Genomic DNA, 22,555 nt, shown 5'->3' on the forward strand with positions numbered 1-22,555 from the left:
TTGAATATTGATTGCTGGGTTGGCAATTGGCATCTCCGTTTAATAGGTGGGAAAAAGGTGGCAAAGTCCATTTATTGATGTACCTAATCAGGTTAGAAAAAATAGATATTTTCAAAATGAGGATTGTAACCATAAACAAATCAACGATTCGTTTGTTTGCCGTGTCACCGCGTGAACTGCGGCCACCAAGATGGTGATTGATTTTCCTCGTAAATGGTTTCATCATGCGGCGAAGCCAAGTGGGCCAACCATTGACCGACTTCAGTAGTCGGGTCCGGTTGCGCAAGAAGTCTAATATGAATGTCTAGTCCTTGATCTTTCCTTTGACTTTTCTTTATTGTAGTGCGCACGAGGAACGGTAGTTCTCATCTAACTTAAAATGACCAAACTGTCCAGATTTTTATTATTTAGAAATAATAGGAATATTTTATTTTGACATTTTCTATAACAATAATACTACAAATAAATATGAGATACCAATTTGATATATATTGATATGACGGTATCATTTCATTGTTTGTCAGAAGCCTTTCTATTGATTCCAATAAAGATGTATAAACTCTTATTATTTGAATATTCTATTTTTTCTATAATATAATTTAAAATAAATACATATAACAATATTTTATTATATTTCTATCTTATCCAAAAAAAGTTCATAATGAAGTTAAAAGTTTTTCATTCGGAATGGCTTTCTTAAAGAAAAAGTAATTATTTTATTTTCTTGTTAACAAACATGCTGACTACTACGAAGTTAAGACTTAAGAGAAACAAAAAACAATATTTTTAATTTTGCTACGTCAGTGATTCATTTTAAACCAAAGGGCATTGTGGTCAGTTCGAGAAACTTGGTTGACCAAACATGATTCTTCTCCGTTCTCTCTGATTTCACACAAGTATGCAGACATTACATGTAGTTTCTTCTTCTTGAATCTCTATCTTTGATTGCACGAATTTGTTGCAGCCATGGATATCAAGCACATAACATGGTTGATGATTTCTTTTCTTTTCATGTGCTTATCTCTCGAATTTCATGTCTCTTCTGGAGCTGACACCATCTCTGCAAACCAATCTCTCTCCGGTGATCAAACTATTCTTTCTGCAGGTGGGGCCTTTAGATTCGGCTTCTTCAAGCCAGGTAACTCTTCAAACTACTATATTGGCATGTGGTACGATAAAATATCTTTACAAACTATCGTTTGGGTGGCAAATAGAGAGAAACCAGTTTCTGATAAATATTCCTCAGTTTTAAGAATCTCAGATGGTAATTTAGCTCTTTTTTACGATCCAAATGCCAGTTTGGTCCACAAATATCACCTCTACCACCACAAGTTCTCTTGAAGCAATTCTTCTGGATGAAGGAAATCTTGTTTTGAGAGAGTTGTCTGGTAATTCATCAACATCATTATGGGAAAGTTTTGATCATCCAGCCCATACTGGATCCCTGGAATGAAGATGAGACTTGACAAGCGGACCAAAGTAAGCCAACGTCTCATTTCATGGAAGAATGTGAAGATCCTGCACCGGGATTTTCTCTCTTGAACTAGACCCAAATGGATCAAATTCTTATTTTATTTTGTGGAATGGGTCTCAATCTCACAGGTACTGGTCCAGTGGACCTTGGAACGAGAATCAAAAGTTGTTCGACGATGTTCCTGAAATGACAAAATTATATCTACGTTTTAGCTTTTTTTCCAATGAACGGAGAGCTATTTTACATATTCATTGAAAAATACCAGCACTATTATTTCTCGATTTTATATGGATGTTACAGGGCAGATTAAGCAAACGAATTGGTTAGACGGTACCAAATCTTGGTTTCTGTTTTGGTCCCAACCCAGACAACAATGCGAGGTATACGATTATGGTTGTGCATTTGGGCGCTGCTCTGAGCAAACTCAGAAGTCCTGTGATTGTTTGCAAGGTTTTCAGCGAAATCAGAGCATGATTGGAGCTTGCAGGATTATTCTGGTGGTTGTGAGAGGAAAACCCAACTGCAGTGTCAAATAATAGTGCAGCCAATGGAAAGAGCGATAAATTTTTAACAAATTCGAACATGGCATTGCCCGAAAATCCACAATCTGTGGCAGTACGGATGTAGACGAGTGTGAAACCCCTGCTTGAATAATTGCTTCTGCACTGCTTATGCCTATGAAGATAGTCAGTGTTCATTTGGTCCGGAATGTGTTGGGTGTTCAGCAAGGCGCCTCAGATGGAAAAACTCTTATATATCAACTTGCTGCTTCGGAGTTTTCAAGTCCCAAAGTAAAAGGGAACAGTTATTGGTTTTGTTGTTGTGCTCAGTGGCACTTGTATTTCTCTTAGGCCTTGTTGTGTTTCTATATTTGAGGAGGAAAGAAAACTCAAACAAACGCAGTTGAGGGTTCATTAATCGCATTTGCATACAGATTTGCAAAATGCGACAAAGATTTCTCAGAGAAATTGGGTGGGGGAGGTTTTGTTTTCGGTTTTCAAAGGGGTTTTACCCAATTCAAGTGTCATAGCAGTGAAGAAGCTTGAAAGCTTGAGCAAGGAGAGAAGCAATTCCGAACAGAAGTCAGCACAATAGGTAATATCCAACATGTCAATCTAGTTCGGCTGTTGGATCTGTTCTGAAGGTACTAAAAGGCTTTTGTCTACGATTTCATGCCAAGGTTCTTTGGATTCCAATCTCTTCCCTGAAAAGACTTCAGAGTTTCTGGACTGGAAAAGAAATATGAAATTGCACTGGGGACAGCCAGGGGCTTAAGTTATCTCCATGAAAAATGCAGATTGCACATTCACTGTGACGTAAAGCCAGAGAACATTCTATTAGATGCTGAATTCTGTCCAAAAGTGGCAGATTTTGGCTGGCAAAGTTGATGGAAGAGAATTCAGCCGAGTCCTAACAACCATGAGAGGAACAAGAGGTTTCTTGCTCCCGAATGGATTTCAGGAGTAGCCATAACAGCCAAAGCGAGTTTTATAGTTATGGGATGATGCTTTTTGAAATTGTTCAGGAAAAAAACTCAGAGCATTCAGAAGATAGGAATGAAATTCTCCCAACGTGGGCTGCAAGCGTAATGTGCAGAAGGGGTGATGTCCTTAGCCTATTAGTCCAGGCTGGAGGAATGCTGATGTGGGAGGAGCTTTCAAGAATTTGTAAAGTGGCTGGATGGTGCATCCAAGATGATGAAACTCACAGGCCAACAATGGGTCAAGTAGTTCAGATACTTGAGGGTTTGGATTTGAGCCGTTCTCCAATTCCAAGAACTCTCCAAGTATTTGTGGATATCCGGAACAGATAATTTTCTTCACCGAATCATCTTCCAGCCAGAGTTCACAGTCACGGACTAATACTTCAGCTGCTTCATCTCAGGCTAAGAGCAACACATCATCCACAAATTCCTAAATGTTTATGAAGACAATCCATATAAGTTCTTGTTGAGGATAGGTTGATGTCTGTGCTAACAAGTTGTATGTATAGTTACATGTATGTATGTTTGAATGGAATATTTCTTAAATTATCATGACATTTTTGGCATTAGTCTTATATGGACTTTTACAAATTTAATAAAATATCTCCGACATTTACAATTTAAACATTAGAAGATCTCACTTTTGGAAATCATATTTATTATATAATACTAATAGTGTGTAGGAATTTATAAAATCACAAAAGTAAATGAAGAAAAAATACATTAAAACTATAAATTCCAAAACTAAGATTCAAACCTTAACACATACACCTCTAATTGAGAAGGCCAAAGCTACCTTGTCTTCGTATTTGATTCATGGACTGTAATCCATATCAACCAGAGCTACACCCTTACATGATTTCTCTCTCTGCAATAATCTCAGCCTTCCAATTACTGTCTACCGCTAAAAAAAAAGAGAAAAAAAAAAAAAAAAATGAGAGCCCCAAGCAAATTATTCAGGGTGGTTGGGCGTACTTTAAACTTTATGCATTTATAGGAGGCCGAACGATTTATATCACCCAGGTTTGGCGAAACGGCGATTGGTACCCAAAAGTTTCAAAACGACAAACAGTACCTTCCATTAGTGAAAAGACTAGAATGCCCTTTGAGAAATATTAGTCTATTTTTTAGTTTTTAGTCCCCTTAAGTTTATTAATTCCATCAAATACCCCCAGAAAAAAGTTTAAAATTAACAAAAACCCCCCACCCACCCATACTTGCCAGATTTTGGCAACCATCACCGTAATGGCCAGTAATTCACCGATCTGGCCTTTTTCGGTGTGTGCGGCGACCGTTGGTGACAGATTCGGCTACCACCGGCTGTGGCCGCCGGAATCTGGCAAGTATGGGTGGTTGGGTGTTTTTGTTAATTTTTAAACTTTTTTGGGGGTATTTGATGGAATTAATAAACTTAAGGGGTCTAAAATTAATTAAAAATAGAGTAATATTTCTCAAAGGGCATTCTAGTTTTTTTCCCAAATGGAAGGTACTTGTTTTTTTTTTAAACCTTTTGGGTACCAATCTATCGTTTCTCAAAACCTTGGGTAGGGTAAGTCGCTTCCCCTTTATAGGAGAATAGAACATTATCTAAATGATTTCGAATTTAATAATTCATAAGATTTTTTGTATATGCACTTCACAATATATTTTATCTCTACACAATCTGCATTTATTGAATCACTTATTTCCTTTCTCTATTTCTATAGTTTTTCGTTACATATACAAACAATTTCTTTATTTCTAGAGAGTTCAATAAAAAGATTCTAACATTATTTAACAAATTAAAAATCAATGTGACAAACGATGAATTGAAGTTTCAAATTAATAAAAATAACAATAAAGCAAATGCCATTAGACAAAATGGATTCAATTATGTCTCTTTAAAGTTTAGGTTGTCACCAATAGGATCCCTATTCCAAATATTAATGAAACAACCACCTTAACCGCCTACATGTCATAATAAATATTAGGTTTGAATTAATCTGGTATACATAAAGTCCCCATTAGCCAGCCCACACGGCGAAACAGACGGATTTGATTTTGTGTTGGAGAGTCCACAACGTATAAATTGAGCACAGATTTTAATGGAGCTGACTTTCAGACTTCACCGAAGATTCCAATAATAACTTTGATTTGATTTTTCAACTTCAGAATTGACCGGAGTTAGAAAAGGTTAAACATCGCAAGCGCGGTAAATAATTTGTTAATAAATAGTGGAAAGAAAAACACAGTTACAGATCTACTTTTTCTAGTTCAAATTTGTTGCAGCCATGCACACCAGGAACAATTCATGGTTTGCGCTTTCTCTTCTTTTCTGTGCTTATCTCTCAAAACTTATGTCTCTTTTGGCGTTGACACCATCTCTGCAAACCAAACTCTCTCCGGTGACGAACTATTGTCTCTGCCGGTGGAGACTTTGTATTAGGTTTCTTTCAGCCGGTAAGCCTTCAACTACTATTTAGGCATGTGGTATGGTAAAGTGTCTGTACAAATGTAGTTTGGGTGGCAAATAGAGAGAATCCATTTTCTGATAATATTCTTCAGTTTTAAGAATCTCAAATGGTAATTTAGTCCTTTTCAACGAGGCCCAAGAGCCAGTTTGGTCCACGAATCTGACCTCTACCTCCGCAAGTTCTCTAGAAGCAGTTCTTCTAATGAAGGAAATCTTGTTTTGAGAGAATTGTCTGGTAATTCATCAACATCATTATGGAAGTTTTGACATCCAACTCATACATGGTCCCTGGTATGAGGATGAGACTGGACAAGCGGACCAATGTAAGCCAACGTCTCATCTCGTGAAGAATATAGAAGATCCTGCACCGGGATTATTCTCTCTTGAACTAGACCCAAATGGATCAAATTCTTATTTTATTTTGGGGAATGGGTCTCAATCTCACGGTACTGGTCCAGACCTTGGAACGAGAATCAAAAGTTGTCTCGATGTTCCTGAAATGGAGCATTATATCTACGATTTCAACTATTCTACCAATGAAAACGGAGCTATTTACATTTCTGAAAAATACCAGCACCATTATTTCTCGATTTCTTATGGTTTTTCAGGGCAGGTGAGCAAATATTGGTTGGGGATAACTCTTGGTTTGTGTTTTGGGTTCAACCCAAACAACAATGCCGGTAACGATTTTTGTGGTGCATTGGCCGCTGCAGTGAGGAAAGTCAGCCTTTCTGTGGTTGTTTGCAAGGTTTTCAGCCAAGCTCAAGCATGATTGGAACTTGCAGGATTATTCTGGTGGCTGTGCAAGAAAAACCCAACTGCAGTGTCAAAACATAGTGTTGCCAATGGAAAGAAGGATAATTTTTAACAAATTTGAACATGGCATTGCCCAAAAATCCCACATCTGTGTCAGTGGAAGTGGTGCTGATTGTGAACAACTTGCTTGAATAAGTTGCTTGCACTGCTTATGCCTATAGACAATCAGTGTTCCTTTGGTTTGGAAATCTGCTGGTGTGCAGCAAGGTGCTTCAGATGGAAAAACCTTTATATCAAGCTGCAGCTCTCGGAGTTTTCAAGTCCCAAAAGTAAAAGGGGAACAGTATTGGTGTTGTCCTGGGCTCGGTGGCACTGTGTTCTCTTAGCCTTGCTTTTTTTGTATATTTGAGGAGGAGAAATCAAACAATCAAATCAACCAGAGCAGTAGAGGTTCATTGGTGGCATTTGCTACAAGAATTTGCAAAATGCGACAAAGAATTTCTCAGAAAACTGGGTGGTGGAGGTTTTGGTTCTGTTCAAAGGGATTTTGCCCGATTCAGGTGTCATAGCTGTGAAGAAGCTTGAAAGCCAGAGCCAGGAGATAAGCAATTCCGTACAGAAGTCGCACAAAGGAAATATCCAGCATGTCAATCTAGTGCGGCTTCTTGGATTCTGCTCTGATGGTACTAAAAAGCTGTTGGTCTATGATTACATGCCGAATGGTTCTTTGATTCCCATCTCTTCCATGAAAAGGATTCAGAGTACTCGACTGGAAAGAAGATATGAAATTGCCACTGGGGACAGCCAAAGGTTGACTTATCTCCATGAGAAATGCAGAGACTGCATCATACACTGCGACATAAGCCAGAAACATTCTATTAGATTCTGATTTTTGTCCAAAAGTAGCGGATTTCGGATTGGCAAAGTTGGTGGGAAGAGATTTCAGCCGGTCCTAACAACCATGAGAGGCACAAGGGGTTATCTGCACCCGAATGGATTTCTCAGGAGTAGCCATAACAGCCAAGCTGATGTTTTATCTATGGATGATGCTTTTTGAAATTGTATCAGGAAGGAGAAATCCAGAGCATTGTGCAGATGGAAAAGTGAAATACTTTCCAAATTGGGCGCATGTTTAATCGTGAAGGGGTGATATCCTTAGCTTATTGGATCCGAGGCTGGAGAGGAATGCTGATGTGATGAGCTTTCTAGAATTTGTAAAGTGGCTGGTTGGTGCATTCAAGATGATGAAACTCACAGGCCAACAATGGTCAAGTAGTTCAGATCCTTGAGGGGGTTTTAGATGTTAGCCGGTCTCCATTCCGAGATCATTCCAAGTATTTTTTGACAATCAGGAGAACATAATCTTCTTTACTAAGTCATCCTCAATTTAGAGTTCACAGTCACGGAGTAACATTTCAGCTACTTCTCTCATGCTAAGAGCACCACATCTTCGACTATTTCCTGAGTCCTTTTGAGAGAATAAATTCAAGTTTTGTTGAGCACTTCATACTTGGTTAAAGGATAGGTATTTTTGCATTTTATCATATGTTCTAACAAGTTTTATGCATATTTAAATAGACTGTATTTCTATTCATACTCTCCAGTGTAAGTAATGTAATTTGCTATAGCATTTCTTGCAGTTAATGTTTCAAATAATTGTTTATTTCCTATTAAAATGACAATCTAAACAACAACTTTGGTTCAGGAATATAAGGGGGGGAAAAAAAAAAAAACCGCCTATGAACACTTCAGAGATGTTATAAAGTTTGGGTAACAATTTGAAAGTGTGTTTCAACATAAATTTAATTGCATTGTGCCTCATAATCTAACTGGAGCTTTATAGTTAAAGTAGCCTAGTTTATTCTCTCATCTATGCTCCGTCCGTGTGACGTCCATAGACGCACTTCGACTCAGCTGTCAAATTAAGTGTAAAGCTGGGATTTGACCTTGGATGACCTCCATTTCATCTCTGTCCCAGGTCCAATTCCATTTACTTGTTATATATCTAAAATTTAGATTTCTTTTCCCCGAAGAGAAAAAACAACCAATTGCAAACACACAAATAGAATTCACCTTTTCTAAATTCACGCACACAAGCAAATCTACATGATTCAAAATTCAACAAAATCTATTCGATCCACTCTCTAAATTAAGGTTGATCACCGATAAGCCTCCTCTTTTAATATCAATAAAAGCAAGAATCTTAAATTTCAGTTAGATACCAAGGCTGACATATCTAAAGAAAACTTTGTCACACTCCAAAAATTTGAATTGAAGCTTTTAATTGGAAAATACTTCTGACTGGAGCGACGTGATAAAAATAATTCTGTGCTTGTTTGCTGGGTTTCACGACAAATTTGATTCACGATTTGGACATGGTAGAGGACTATTCTGGTGGTTGTGTTAGGAAAACTGAAAATAATAACTTGGTCTTACCTAAATATCTAAAGTCTATTTCAGCAGGAAATATAATGGAATGTGAAAAACCCTGCTTGAGTAACTGCTCTTGCACTGCTTATGCTTACGAAAACAACCAGTGTTCAATATTGTTGGTGTTATGGCCGGAGATTTTACAAAGGAAAGAGGAAGAGAAAACTGGAAGAGTGAGTGGAATATTTTCATTACAGTAAAGCTGGAAAATATATACACCGGTCTAACCAAAACCTCACTGTTACAACAACTACAGCAGATACATTTTCCAAATTTGAATTTAAACTCTAACAACCAACAAATGCATACTCAAAATACATCAATTACCAATCTTAATCACACCTAAACTAAGATTCAAAATTGCACCAACTTGCAACTCACGCACGACAACTGCAGCAAATGAATTCCAGTGGCGCCAAAACTTTTTCAAACTGAACTGAACCATGATGCATTTCTAGCAAGGTATCAGTGATGGATCGAGCGAGTGGAATATGTTCGATCAAGTTCGAATATGGGTTGTTTGTTCGATTATGTTCGCGAACATTACACGTTCAATTGATCTATCTATTCGCGAACAATCTGTTCGATTGTTCGTTCGTTTATGTTTGAAAAACATGGTATGCATTATTATAATTTATATATATATATATTTTTTTTATATTATGTTTGGTTTAGGTTGGATGAATTTTTTTTAATGGTAATCAATAATAAAATATTATGATACTTTTTTTTTTTTTATATATATAATATGTTTGGATTTTTTTTTTTTCAAATGTCATCAATAATTAAATATATAAGTATATATTATTTTAATTAAAAAGTAATAAATTATTATGATACATAGTATGACAAATTTAATAACATAATAGATTGTATAATCAAGTTATATATAATATAGTAAATCCAATAACATAATAGCTTCGTATTTTTTCAAATGTAATCAATAATTAAATATTATAAGATAGCATTTCAATTAATAAATAATAAATATAGTATGATAAATTGATAAACATAACATATTGTACAATCAAGTGATGTATAACATAACAAATTTAATAATATAATAGCTTAGTTAATATAGTATGGTAAATTGATGAACATAACATATTATATAATTAAGTGATATATAGCATAACAAATTTAATAATATAATAACTTAATTAAATATAATATGATAAATTTATGAACATAATATATTGTATAATCAAGTGATGTATATCATAACTAATTTAATAACATAATAACTTAATTAAACATAAATTAATCACACATTTGTATTGATCATATATTTCAATAAACTCTCTTACCACTATAAAGTAGAACATTCTATTAGATTCTGAATTTTGTCCAAAAGTAGCGGATTTCGGATTGGCAAAGTTGGTGGGAAGAGATTTCAGCCGGGTCCTAACAACCATGAGAGGCACAAGGGGTTATCTGGCACCCGAATGGATTTCAGGAGTAGCCATAACAGCCAAAGCTGATGTTTATAGCTATGGGATGATGCTTTTTGAAATTGTATCAGGAAGGAGAAACTCAGAGCATTGTGCAGATGGAAAAGTGAAATACTTTCCAAATTGGGCTGCATGTTTAATCGCTGAAGGGGGTGATATCCTTAGCTTATTGGATCCGAGGCTGGAGAGGAATGCTGATGTGGATGAGCTTTCTAGAATTTGTAAAGTGGCTGGTTGGTGCATTCAAGATGATGAAACTCACAGGCCAACAATGGGTCAAGTAGTTCAGATCCTTGAGGGGGTTTTAGATGTTAGCCGGTCTCCAATTCCAAGATCATTCCAAGTATTTTTTGACAATCAGGAGAACATAATCTTCTTTACTAAGTCATCCTCAATTTAGAGTTCACAGTCACGGAGTAACATTTTAGCTACTTCCTCTCATGCTAAGAGCACCACATCTTCGACTAGTTCCTGAGTCCGTTTGAAGAGAATAAATTCAAGTTTTGTTGAGCACTTTCATAATTGGTTAAAGGATAGGTATTTTTGCATTTTATCATATGTTCTAACAAGTTTTATGCATATTTAAATAGACTGTATTTCTATTCATACTCTCCAGTGTAAGGTAATGTAATTTGCTATAGCATTTCTTGCAGTTAATGTTTCAAATAATTGTTTATTTCCTGTTAGAAATGACAATCTAAACAAACAACTTTGGTTCAGGAATTTGCCTTCTTTTAAAAAAAAAAAAAAAAAAAAAAAAAACCTATAAACACTTCAGAGATGTTATAAAGTTGTGGGTAACAATTTGAAAGTGTGTTTCAACATAAATTTAATTGCATTGTGCCTCATAATCTAACTGGAGCTTTATAGTTAAAGTAGCCTAGTTTATTCTCTCATCTATGCTCCGTCCGTGTGACGGTCCATAGACGCACTTCGACTCAGCTGTCAAAATTAAGTGTTAAAGCTGGGGATGTTGAACTTGGATGACCTCCATTTCATCTCTGTCCCAGGTCCAATTCCATTTACTTGTTATATATCTAAAATTTAGATTTCTTTTCCCTGAAGAGAAAAAACAACCAATTGCAAACACACAAATAGAATTCACCTTTTCTAAATTCACGCACACAAGCAAATCTACATGATTCAAAATTCAACAAAATCTATTCGATCCACTCTCTAAATTAAGGTTGATCACCGATAAGCCTCCTCTTTTAATATCAATAAAAGCAAGAATCTTAAATTTCAGTTAGATACCAAGGCTGACATTTCTAAAGAAAACTTTGTCACACTCCAAAAATTTGAATAGAAGCTTTTAGTTGGAAAATACTTCTGACTGGAGCGACGTGATAAAAATAATTCTGTGCTTGTTTGCTGGGTTTCACGCCAAATTTGATTCACGATTTGGACATGGTAGAGGACTATTCTGGTGGTTGTGTTAGGAAAACTGAAAATAATAACTTGGTCTTACCTAAACATCTAAAGTCTATTTCAGCAGGAAGTATCATGGAATATGAAAAACCCTGCTTGAGTAACTGCTCTTGCACTGCTTATGCTTACGAAAACAACCAGTGTTCAATATGGATCGGGAATCTCTTGAATCTGCAACAACTTGCTCAAGGTGACACAAATGGTAAAATTATTTATATCAAGCTTGCAGCTTCAGAGTTTTAAAATCCCAGAAACAAGGAACTGTCATTTCTGGTGTTGTGGGCACACCAGTTTTCTTAGTTCTCCTTGGTCTCTTTGTGTTAGTATACTTGAGAAGGAGAAAGAGAGCAAACAACACCACCAAAGCAGAGGAGGGTTCATTGGTGGCATTTGCATACAAAGATTTGCAAGAAGCTACAAAGAATTTCTCAGAAAAATCCGGTGGGGGAGGTTTTGGTTCAGTTTTCAAATGAGCATTGCCTAATTCAATTGTCATAGCAGTGAAGAAGCTAGAAAGCTTGAGCCAAGGAGAGAAACATTTCCTGACGGAAGTCAGCACAATAGGAAATATCCAACATGTCAATCTAGTGCGGCTTCTTGGACTCTGCTCAAAAGGAACTAGCAGGTTGTTGGTCTATGAGTACATGCCAAATGATTCTTAAGATTCCCACCTCTTCCATGAGAAGAATTCAGAGGTGCTTGAATGGAAAACAGGATACAAAATTGCGTTGGGAACAGCCAGAGGATTGGCTTATCTCCATGAGAAATGCAGAGACTGCATCATACACCGTCACATAATGCTAGAGAATCTTCTATTAGATGCTGAATTTTGTCCAAAAGTGACAGATTTTGGGTTGGCCAAGCTCGTCGGGAGGAAGCTCAGCCGAGTGCTAACTACCATGAGAGGAACAAGAGGTTATCTTGCACCAGAATGGATTTCAGGAGTGGCCATCATAGCCAAATTAAGCTGATGTTTATAGCTATGGGATGATGCTTTTTGAAACTGTACCTGGAAGGAGAAACTCTGAGCAACCAGAAGATGGAAGTTCTTCCCAACTTGGGCTACAAGCCAAATTGCTGAAGGTGGAGATGTCCTTAGCGTATTGGATCCAAGATTGAAGGGAAATGCTGATGTGGATGAGCTTTCAAGAATTTGTAAAGTCGCTTGTTGGGGCATCCTAGATTTCATAGGCCATCAATGGGTCAAGTAATGCTGATACTTGAGGGGCTTTTGGATGTGACACAGTCTCCCATTCCAAGATCTCTCGAGGTATTTGCTGACAACCAAGAGCAAGTAATCTTCTTTATTGGCTCATCCTCAAACAATAGTCACAGTTACCAATCAAGGACACTTCAGCAATTCCATCTCAAGCTAAGAGCTCCACATCATTGAAAAGTTCCTAATTGCTCAAGACAAAATTAAGTGGTTGAGATATTTTTACAATTTCCATATTCAGTTTAAGAACATGTATTTCGTATAATGGTATCACCATAAGGTCTATGGTATTTTCATGATTAAGTGGCTTTTAATTCTGTGTTATCAAGTTGAATGTATTTTGAATGTAAGGTTTTTAGTTGGATTTGTCTCTTATTCATTTTCATGGTGGGGACGGACTCTAATAAGAGATAAATTCAAATGCGTAAAAGACAAATCCGAGCTCCTTCATAATTCTTTTTAGGATAAAGTCATGGGTTCATTGATATTATATAAGAAGACTTAAACCTTTTATTTGAACTTGCCGTTGAAAATAATATATGAGTAATGCTACAGTTATCGACGGGTGTGTACTGAATTTGTGCACCGAATGACGTGACAAAATCTTGACCGTTTATTTATTATCAGTTAATATTAATCAACGGTCAAGATTTTATCACGTCATTCGGTGCACAAATTCGGTGTAAACTTTTCGGTAACTCTATCATTTTCCATAATATATTTATTGGTCTTCATTCAACTTCACTATTCCTGGTGTAGCCAATAGATCAAACATTTGGAAGCATCCAAATTCAAGATAATTGCGTATTAAAAATACAGTAACAATAGGTACCTTTAGTGAGTGATAAGATATTTAGGAAGGATTATGCTAATTTTACGAATTAGTTGTTTTTTTTTAAGTTGTCTAATTAATATTTTAGAGCATGATACGTATATATATATTTTTCTGTATTTAAAACCATGGATTTCCAATAAACTGTATATAAGCATGGAAACTGAAATTACGGAAGACATGTTCAATGACGGTAACATGGCGGGTGGAAGGGTAGCACGCTTATTTCTAATATGACTTTTAACCAATTAATTGACTGTTGTTTTCATAACTTGACTTGAGAGTAAGAGCATAACGGTCAGTTTAATCTGCAGCAGATTGGTTGACTTCACAGGGGAATAAACAGCGGTTTAATTACGGCATGACTATTTAGCAACGCGACACCCTTCCTCTTCCACACATATAGGTGCACATGCACACAGACAAATGATATGAAATTCTTCCTCCTGTGATGTCTAGCTTGCAAATGATTCAATTTTTTGCACCAAGGGATATCAAATTCGTAGTTTTTGTTCTCTTCATATGCTTCTCGATCAAATCCCATCTCTCCTTTGGATCAGATACCATCTCCTCAAATCAATCCCTCTCTGGTGATCAAACCATTGTTTCCGTAGGTGGGATCTTTGAATTAGGCTTTTTCAAGCCAGGTAATTCTTCAAACTACTACATAGGCATCTGGTACAACAAGTTGTCTGGAAAAACCATTGTTTGGGTGGCAAATAGAGATAAACCAATCTATGATCGGTATTCTTCTGTGTTAAGATTCTCGCATGGTAATTTAGTCCTTTTCAACGAATCCCAAATACCAATTTGGTCCACGAGTTTGAACTCTGTCACCACAAGTTTTGTACAAGAACTGGAAGCAGTTCTTCTGGATGAAGGGAATCTTGTTTTAAGAGATTGGTCCACTAATTCGTCAGTGACGTAATGGCAAAGTTTCGATAATCCAACTCATACATGGCTCCCTGGTATGAAGATTGGACGGAACAGGAGGACCAAAGTGGCAAAATTTCTCACTTCATGGAAAAATAAAGAAGATCCTGCACTCGGTCTGTTCTCCTTTGAGCCAAATCCAGATGGATCCGATCAATATGTGATGTTGCGGAACAGGACTGAACAATACTGGATTAGCGGATTATGGAATGGACAATATTTCAGCTTGGTTCCTGAAATGATGTACCTTAAAAGTAATGATATGTTCAACATCAGCCATGTTTCGAATGAGAACGAGAGCTATTTCACATATTCTGTAGCAGCTCCAATAACATTTCAATTTGTTATGGACGCTTCAGGGCAGGTTCAGCAAATGTATTGGTTAGAGACTAGCAAGACTTGGTTTCAGTTTTGGTCTATACCGAGAAACCCTTGTGAGGTTTATGCTTATTGCGGTGCATTTGGCAGCTGCCGTGAGCAAAATAAGCCTTTCTGTGATTGTTTGTCAGGGTTTAAGCCAAATTCGGAGCATGATTGGAACTCGCTAGAGGATTATTCTGGTGGTTGTCAGAGGAAATCGCAACTGCAGTGTGAAAATAGCAGTCTTGTCAATGGAAAGAGCGACAAATTTATGGCAACGTCTGCCAAGGAATTGCCTAAACATCTGCAATCTACCCCAGTAGCCAACATTAAGCAATGTGAAACGAGCTGCTTAAATAACTGCGCTTGTATCGCTTACGCCTACGAAAACAACCGGTGTTCAATTTGGATTGGTAGTCTCTTGAATCTGCAACAACTTGCAGTAGGTGATACAGACGGAAAAACTATTTACATCAAGCTTGCAGCATATGAGTTTTCAAGTCCCAGGAATGACAAGAGAAAATTCATTGATGGTGTTGTTGGCTCAGTGGCTTTCGTACTTCTCCTAGGCCTTGTTGTGGTTGCATGCTTAAGATGGAAAAAGAGAACTTTCAAAAAAACGAAAGCAATGGAGGGCTCGTTGGTGGCGTTTTCATACAAAGAATTGCAAAAGGCGACAAAGAACTTTTCAGAGAGATTGGGTGGAGGAGGTTTTGGCTCCGTTTTCAAAGGGTTGCTGCCTGATTCAAGCGTCATAGCTGTGAAGAGGCTTGAAAGCATCAGCCAAGGAGAGAAGCAATTCCGGACAGAAGTCACCACAATGGGAAATATCAATCACGTCAATCTAGTTCGGCTTCTTGGATTCTGCTCTGAAGGTACAAAGAGGTTGTTAGTCTATGATTACATGCCAAATGGTTCTTTAAATTCCATTCTCTTCCATGAAACGGGTTCAAAAATTCTTGATTGGAAAACAAGATTCAGAATCGCGCTTGGGTCAGCCAGAGGCTTAGCTTATCTCCATGAAAAATGCAGAGACCGCATCATACACTGTGACATAAAGCCAGAAAACATTTTATTAGATGCTGAATTTGATCCAAAAGTGGCAGATTTTGGCCTGGCAAAACTTATTGGGCGGGAGTTTAGCAGAGTCCTAACAACCATAAGAGGGACAAGAGGTTATCTTGCGCCAGAATGGATTTCAGGAGTTGCCATTACAGATAAAGCTGATGTTTATAGCTACGGGATGATGCTTTTTGAACTTGTATCAGGAAGGAGAAACTCTGAGCAATTTGATAGTGAAAATTCGAAATTCTTCCCAACTTGGGTCGCTAGCGCAATAACTGAGGGTGTTAATGTCCTCAACTTGTTAGATACTAGGCTGGAGGGCAATGCTGATATAGAAGAGCTCTTAAGAATATGTAGAGTGGCTTGTTGGTGCATCCAAGATGATGAAACTCAAAGGCCATCAATGGGTGAAGTAGTTCAAAAGCTCGAGGGGGTTTTGGACGTGACGCAGTCTCCAATTCCAAGTTCTATCCAAGCATATTCTCACTACCAGGACCACATAATTTTCTTCACAGCCTCATCCTCATCCTCAAACCAGAGTCCGCATTCACAGAATAATAATCCTTCAGCTGCTTCATCGTAGGCCACATCATCGACACGTAATTTTGGCTTCAGGTGGGTCAGCTAATTACTCAAAAATAATATAATATATTTTACTTCATAGGAAAACTATGTCAATGTAACCTCCTACCCAGAAAAATCTGGCTCATGTTGAAAGAGTGCTATGTTAACATGAGTTTGATATCACATAATAAAAATATTTAAAATGATAACTGATATATAATAATCACTTATTTTTATACCAATCGAAGAAATCAAAGGCATTCATGGATTTTCATTTATCATTTACATGGGACTTACTAGAAATTTAATAAAAAATCTCCAACATTTACACACATAAAGAGATCTCACTTTTGGAAATCATATTTATTATATAATAGTGTGTAGGAATTTATAAAATCACAAAGTAAAATGAATAATAATACAGATAAAACTATAAATTCCAAAATTAAGACTCAAACCTCAACACATTCACCTCTAATTTCATATTCATTCTCTCAGTCTCTCTAATTCACCTTTAACTTCATATTTATTCTCTCAGTCTCTTTAATTGAGAAGGTCAAAGCTATCTTTCGTATCTGATGCATGGACTGTAATCCATATCAACCAGATCCACACCCTTACATGATTTCTCTCTCTGCAATATTAATCTTAGCCTTCCAATCATTGTCCACCGCTAAAAAAAAAAAAATGAAGAGTCCAAGCAAAAATTATTCACGAGGGTTGGTGTGTCTTGCAAATTTTTTATGCAAAACATTATTAAAAAAGGTGCTACATTGGCGATTTCGATTTTAATAATTTGTAAGAATTTTATATATTTTTATCGTTACATAATCTGCATTTTTGAACACTTAATTTCCTTTCTTCATTTGTTGAACAGTTATTTTCCTTTCTTTATTTCTATCGTTACATATGAAATCATGGACAAACTATGAATGAAGTTGAAATTAAGAAAGTCAATAAAATTAATAAAGTGAATAATAGAGCCATGCCATTAGACAAAATCGATCAATTATGTCTCTTAAGTTTAGGTTGTCATCAATAATATTCCTATTTCAAATATTAGTCAACCAACAACCTTAATCCATTTATTTATTTTTTATTATCACAAGGGTTGTTAAGATCTAAATAGTTTGTACCCATCTTAACTAATCTTATAACTTAAAATATTGATTAGATAAGAACTCAATATTAATCTCGAATTCTAACTCAAACTCGTGCTGAAACTTAACAAACTAAGTTATCACAATAAATATTAGTTTTGAACAAAATTTGGATCCACAAAGTCTGCATTAACCACCCTCTGGTACACGGCGTTGTATTGTGGTGGGGAGTCACTAACGTTAAATGAGCAAAGTATTTTTAATATCTTTGACTCAGAGCTGACTTTCAACTTCAGTCCGAAGACTCCAAGGAATACTTTGATTTGATTTTTCAACTTCACGGAGAGCCTAATTCACCAGAGAATTGACCGCAGTGAGAAAAGGGAACATTTTGTACATTAAATTTCTTGTCATGTTAGTTAAACATCGCAAGCACGGTAAAGAAATTTGTAATAAATAGTGGAAGAAAAACACCAGTAGTATAGATCTCGGTTACTGAAATATCTATTTTTCTACTTAAAATTTGTTGCAGCCATGCATACCAGAACAATTCATGGTTTGCGCTTTCTCTTCTTTTCATGTGCTTCTCTCTCAAAACTTATGTCGCTTTTGGCGCTGATACCATCTCTGCAAACCAAACTCTCGTCGTGATGAAACTATTGTCTCTGCCGGTGGAGACTTTGTATTAGGCTTCTTCAAGCCAGGTAAAGCCTTCAAACTACTATTTATGCATGTGGTATGGTAAAGTGTCTGCACAAAATGTAGTTTGGGTGGCAAATAGAGACAATCCAATTTCTGATAAATAGTCTTCAGTTTTAAGAATCTCAGATGGTAATTTAGTCCTTTTCAACGAGGCCCAAGTGCCAATTTGGTTCACGAATCTGACCTCTACCTCCACAAGTTCTCTAGAAGCAGTTCTTCTAGATGAAGGAAATCTTGTATTGAGAGAGTTGTCTGGTAATTCATCAACATCATTATGGGAAAGTTTTAAGAATCTCAGTGAACAATGATTGTTTAGAAATATGTGACTTGTTCTGTCTAATTTCACATGTTTGCAAACATTATATGTACTATATAGTTTTTTTTTTTTTCTTGAATTTCTATCTTTGACTGCACAGAATTTGTTGCAGCCATGGATATCAAGTACAGACCAGGGTTGACGATTTCTTTTCTTTTCATGTACTTCTCTCTCAAATCCCATGTCTCTTTTGTAGCTCACTCTATCTCTGCAAACCACTCTCTCTCTGGTGATCAAACTATTGTCTCTGAAGGTGGGGTCTTTGAATTAGGTTTCTTCAAGCCAGGTAATTCTTCAAACTACTATATAGGTATGTGGTACCATAAAATATCTGAACAAACCATAGTTTGGGTTGCAAATAGAGATAAACCAATTTCTGATAGATATTCCTCGGTTTTAAGATTCTCTGATGGTAATTTAGTTCTTTTGAACGAGTCCAAATTAACAATTTGGTCCACAAACTTGACCTCCACCACCAATACTTCCACCGAGGCAGTTCTTCTGGATGAGGGGAATCTTGTTTTGAGAGATTGGTCTTCTAAATCGTCCATGCCGTTATGGCAAAGTTTTGATCATCCAACCCATACATGGCTTCCTGGTATGAAGTTTGGGCGTAACAAGCGCACCAAAGTGAACCAGCTTCTCACTGCATGGAAAAATAAAGAAGATCCTGCACCTGGTCTCTTCTCTCTTGAACTAGATCCTGCTGGTTTGGATCAGTATCTTATAGTGAGGAATCAGTCTGAAGAGTACTGGACTAGTGGAATATGGAATGGAATAAATTTCGCCATGATTCCTGAAATGATATCACATCATATGTTCGATTTCAACTATGTTTCGAATCAGAACGAAAGCTATTTCACTTATTCCGTGGCAGGCACCATTATATCTCGATTAATAATTGATAGTTCTGGGCAGATGATGCAACTTTATTGGTTGGAGTCTAACAAGGCTTGGTTTCAGTTTTGGGCTCAACCTAGACAACCTTGCGAGGTCTACGCTTATTGCGGTGCATTTGGCAGCTGCAATGAGCAAAGTCAGCCGTTCTGTTCTTGTTTGCAAGGTTTTCAGCCAAAATCAGAGCATGATTGGAACTTGCAGGATTATTCTGGTGGTTGTCAGAGGAAATCACAACTGCAGTGCGAAAATAGCAGTCTTGTCAATGGAAAGAGTGACAGATTTATGGCAACGACTATCAAGGATTTGCCTAAACATCTGCAATTTGCCCCAGTAGCCAACATTAAGCAATGTGAAACGAGCTGCTTAAATAACTGCGCTTGTACTGCTTACGCTTATGAAAACAACCAGTGTTCAATTTGGATTGGTAGTCTCTTGAATCTGCAACAACTTGCAGTAGGTGATACAGACGGAAAAACTATTTACATCAAGATTGCAGCATATGAGTTTTCAAGTCCCAGGAATGACGATAGAAAATTCATTGATGGTGGTGTTGGCTCAGCGGCTTTCGTACTTCTCCTAGGCCTTGTTGTGGTTGCATACTTGAGATGGAAAAAGAGAACTTTTAAAACAACGAAAGCAATGGAGGGCTCGTTGGTGGCGTTTTCATACAAAGAATTGCAGAAGGCGACAAAGAACTTTTCGGAGAGATTGGGTGGAGGAGGTTTTGGCTCTGTTTTCAAAGGGGTGCTGCCTGATTCAAGTGTCATAGCTGTGACGAGGCTTGGAAGCATCAGCCAAGGGGAGAAGCAATTCCGGACAGAAGTCACCACAATAGGAAATATCAATCACGTCAATCTAGTTCGGCTTCTAGGATTCTGCTCTGAAGGTACAAAGAGGTTGTTAGTCTATGAATACATGCCAAATGGTTCTTTAAATTCCGTTCTCTTCCATGAAAAGGGCTCAAAAATTCTTGATTGGAAAACAAGATTCAGAATCGCGCTGGGGTCAGCCAGAGGCTTAGCTTATCTCCATGAAAAATGCAGAGACCGCATCATACACTGTGACATAAAGCCTGAAAACATTTTATTAGATGCTGAATTTGGTCCAAAAGTGGCAGATTTTGGCCTGGCAAAACTTATTGGGCGGGAGTTTAGCAGAGTCCTAACAACCATAAGAGGGACAAGAGGTTATCTTGCGCCAGAATGGATTTCAGGAGTTGCCATTACAGATAAAGCTGATGTTTATAGCTACGGGATGACGCTTTTTGAACTTGTATCAGGAAGGAGAAACTCTGAGCAATTTGATAGTGAAAATTCGAAATTCTTCCCAACTTGGGTCGCTAGCGCAATAACTGAGGGTGTTAATGTCCTCAACTTGTTAGATACTAGGCTGGAGGGCAATGCTGATATAGAAGAGCTCTTAAGAATATGTAGAGTGGCTTGTTGGTGCATCCAAGATGATGAAACTCAAAGGCCATCAATGGGTGAAGTAGTTCAAAAGCTTGAGGGGGTTTTGGACGTGACGCAGTCTCCAATTCCAAGATCTATCCAAGCATATTCTCACTACCAGGACCACATAATTTTCTTCACGGCCTCATCCTCATCCTCAAACCAGAGTCCGCATTCACAGAATAATAATCCTTCAGCTGCTTCATCGTAGGCCACATCATCGACACGTAATTTTGGCTTCAGGTGGGTCAGCTAATTACTCAAAAATAATATATATTTGTATTTCAGATAATGTAACCTCCTACAGCTATGTTTTATAAGCATTCACTGCAGTGTATGCCCAGAAAAATCTGGCTCATGTGGAAAGAGTTTTATGTTAACATAGAGTTTGATGTCACATAATAAAAATATTTAAAATGATAATTGATATATAATAATCACTTTTTTATATACCAATCGAAGAAATCAAAGGCATTCATGGATTTTCATTTATCATATTGGATTCTGAGGGCAATGTAATGATATAAAAAATTCAATTACTTTAAAGTTGATAATTTTCTTTGAAGTGGTCAACTATAAATGTGCATTTCGGATTCTATAAGATAACTAGATAAGCATCAACAAAACTGAACATATAATAGTGTTCGCATTCCTCTTCCATATGATTGATATTTGTCACATCATTAACTGCGTAATTAATAATTTATCACATAATATTAGGTCAATGTATTTCGTAAAATCTGGAGAAAGTGGTTTATAGTAAGTAATATTATTATAATGACAATTTTAATGATGGAAAGGTAAGTTTTACTTACCATTATATGAGTTGAATGTGTTAAGTATGACAAAATATAGGTATCACTTGTAATGTAGATGAAAAGTACTAAGAGCTAACATGAAGAATGTATCCAAATTTTAATGGAATTATAATTTATAAAATTCGGTTGGTATAATTCAGGACTTAAGCTTCTTTAGCTGATTCGCTTATGTCTTTTAATTCTTGTATGTGCTCAATGTGATCTAATTTGCAATTGACATATAAATAAGATGAAAATATACCATACTTGAGAAACTTTTAATGGAGATAAGCACGACAATAATGAAGCCGAGACAACAGCCACAGATGAAGGGTGTTAATGGAGATAATCTCGGCAAACTATAGCACATTTGTAATAGTATTTTCTATTATTTCATTTCCTTTTATTACAACTTATTTAATTGTATAAATTATACACATATTGTGATGTAATTTCTTGAAGATTTTCATTAAGTTGATAATTTACTGGTAATTAAACTCAACAAATAAGTTAATAACAGGAGGGGAGGTGGAAGGATTGATGGCGTTTCAGAGATGTCGTGCAGGAAAACTAAAGACGTAGCTGGTTTTATGCATGTGCTTCTGTCGGTGTTAATTTCTCCTCCTCCTCCTTCCATAACCTATATCATATTCTTACTTAATGACCACTTTATCATAAAATACTGGGTCAATGTATTTGGTAAACTTTGTAGATTTTGCATAGATTAAGTTACCGTTTTTATAATGACAAAGATTACGATGGAAAGGTAAGTTTTACTTAATTACCATTAACTTGAGTAGCTTTAATTTGAATGCTTTGTTGACTATAATATAGTGGTTGCACTAGTA

The 22,555-nt window shown here is 36.7% G+C and overlaps 2 protein-coding genes and 2 pseudogenes across 2 annotated transcripts; all 4 read left to right on the forward strand.

Annotated features, from left to right (window-relative positions):
• The first annotated feature begins 839 nt into the window (after positions 1-839).
• Positions 840-3,430, forward strand: LOC116141595 (annotated as a pseudogene).
• Positions 3,431-5,247: 1,817 nt separating this feature from the next.
• LOC116135845 lies at positions 5,248-12,867 on the forward strand (annotated as a pseudogene).
• Positions 12,868-13,997: 1,130 nt separating this feature from the next.
• LOC116145224 (G-type lectin S-receptor-like serine/threonine-protein kinase At2g19130) lies at positions 13,998-16,652 on the forward strand. Its single transcript, XM_031430975.1, has one exon. The coding sequence runs from the start codon at positions 14,493-14,495 to the stop codon at positions 16,461-16,463; it is 1,971 nt and encodes a 656-aa protein (XP_031286835.1). The 5' UTR covers positions 13,998-14,492; the 3' UTR covers positions 16,464-16,652.
• A 1,372-nt stretch (positions 16,653-18,024) lies between these two features.
• LOC116108396 (G-type lectin S-receptor-like serine/threonine-protein kinase At2g19130) lies at positions 18,025-21,302 on the forward strand. Its single transcript, XM_031394937.1, has one exon. It carries the CDS (start codon positions 18,677-18,679, stop codon positions 21,119-21,121), a length of 2,445 nt encoding a protein of 814 aa, XP_031250797.1. The 5' UTR covers positions 18,025-18,676; the 3' UTR covers positions 21,122-21,302.
• Positions 21,303-22,555: the final 1,253 nt, after the last annotated feature.

The sequence above is a fragment of the Pistacia vera genome, unplaced genomic scaffold (assembly GCF_008641045.1).
Source record: "Pistacia vera cultivar Batoury unplaced genomic scaffold, PisVer_v2 Contig1, whole genome shotgun sequence".
Lineage (NCBI taxonomy): Eukaryota > Viridiplantae > Streptophyta > Magnoliopsida > Sapindales > Anacardiaceae > Pistacia > Pistacia vera.

Excerpts from the sequence above, each read along its gene's own strand:
- LOC116145224 (XM_031430975.1), top strand. The coding sequence starts at position 14,493 with ATGAAGATTGGACGGAACAGGAGGACCAAAGTGGCAAAATTTCTCACT.
- LOC116108396 (XM_031394937.1), top strand. The coding sequence starts at position 18,677 with ATGGATATCAAGTACAGACCAGGGTTGACGATTTCTTTTCTTTTCATG.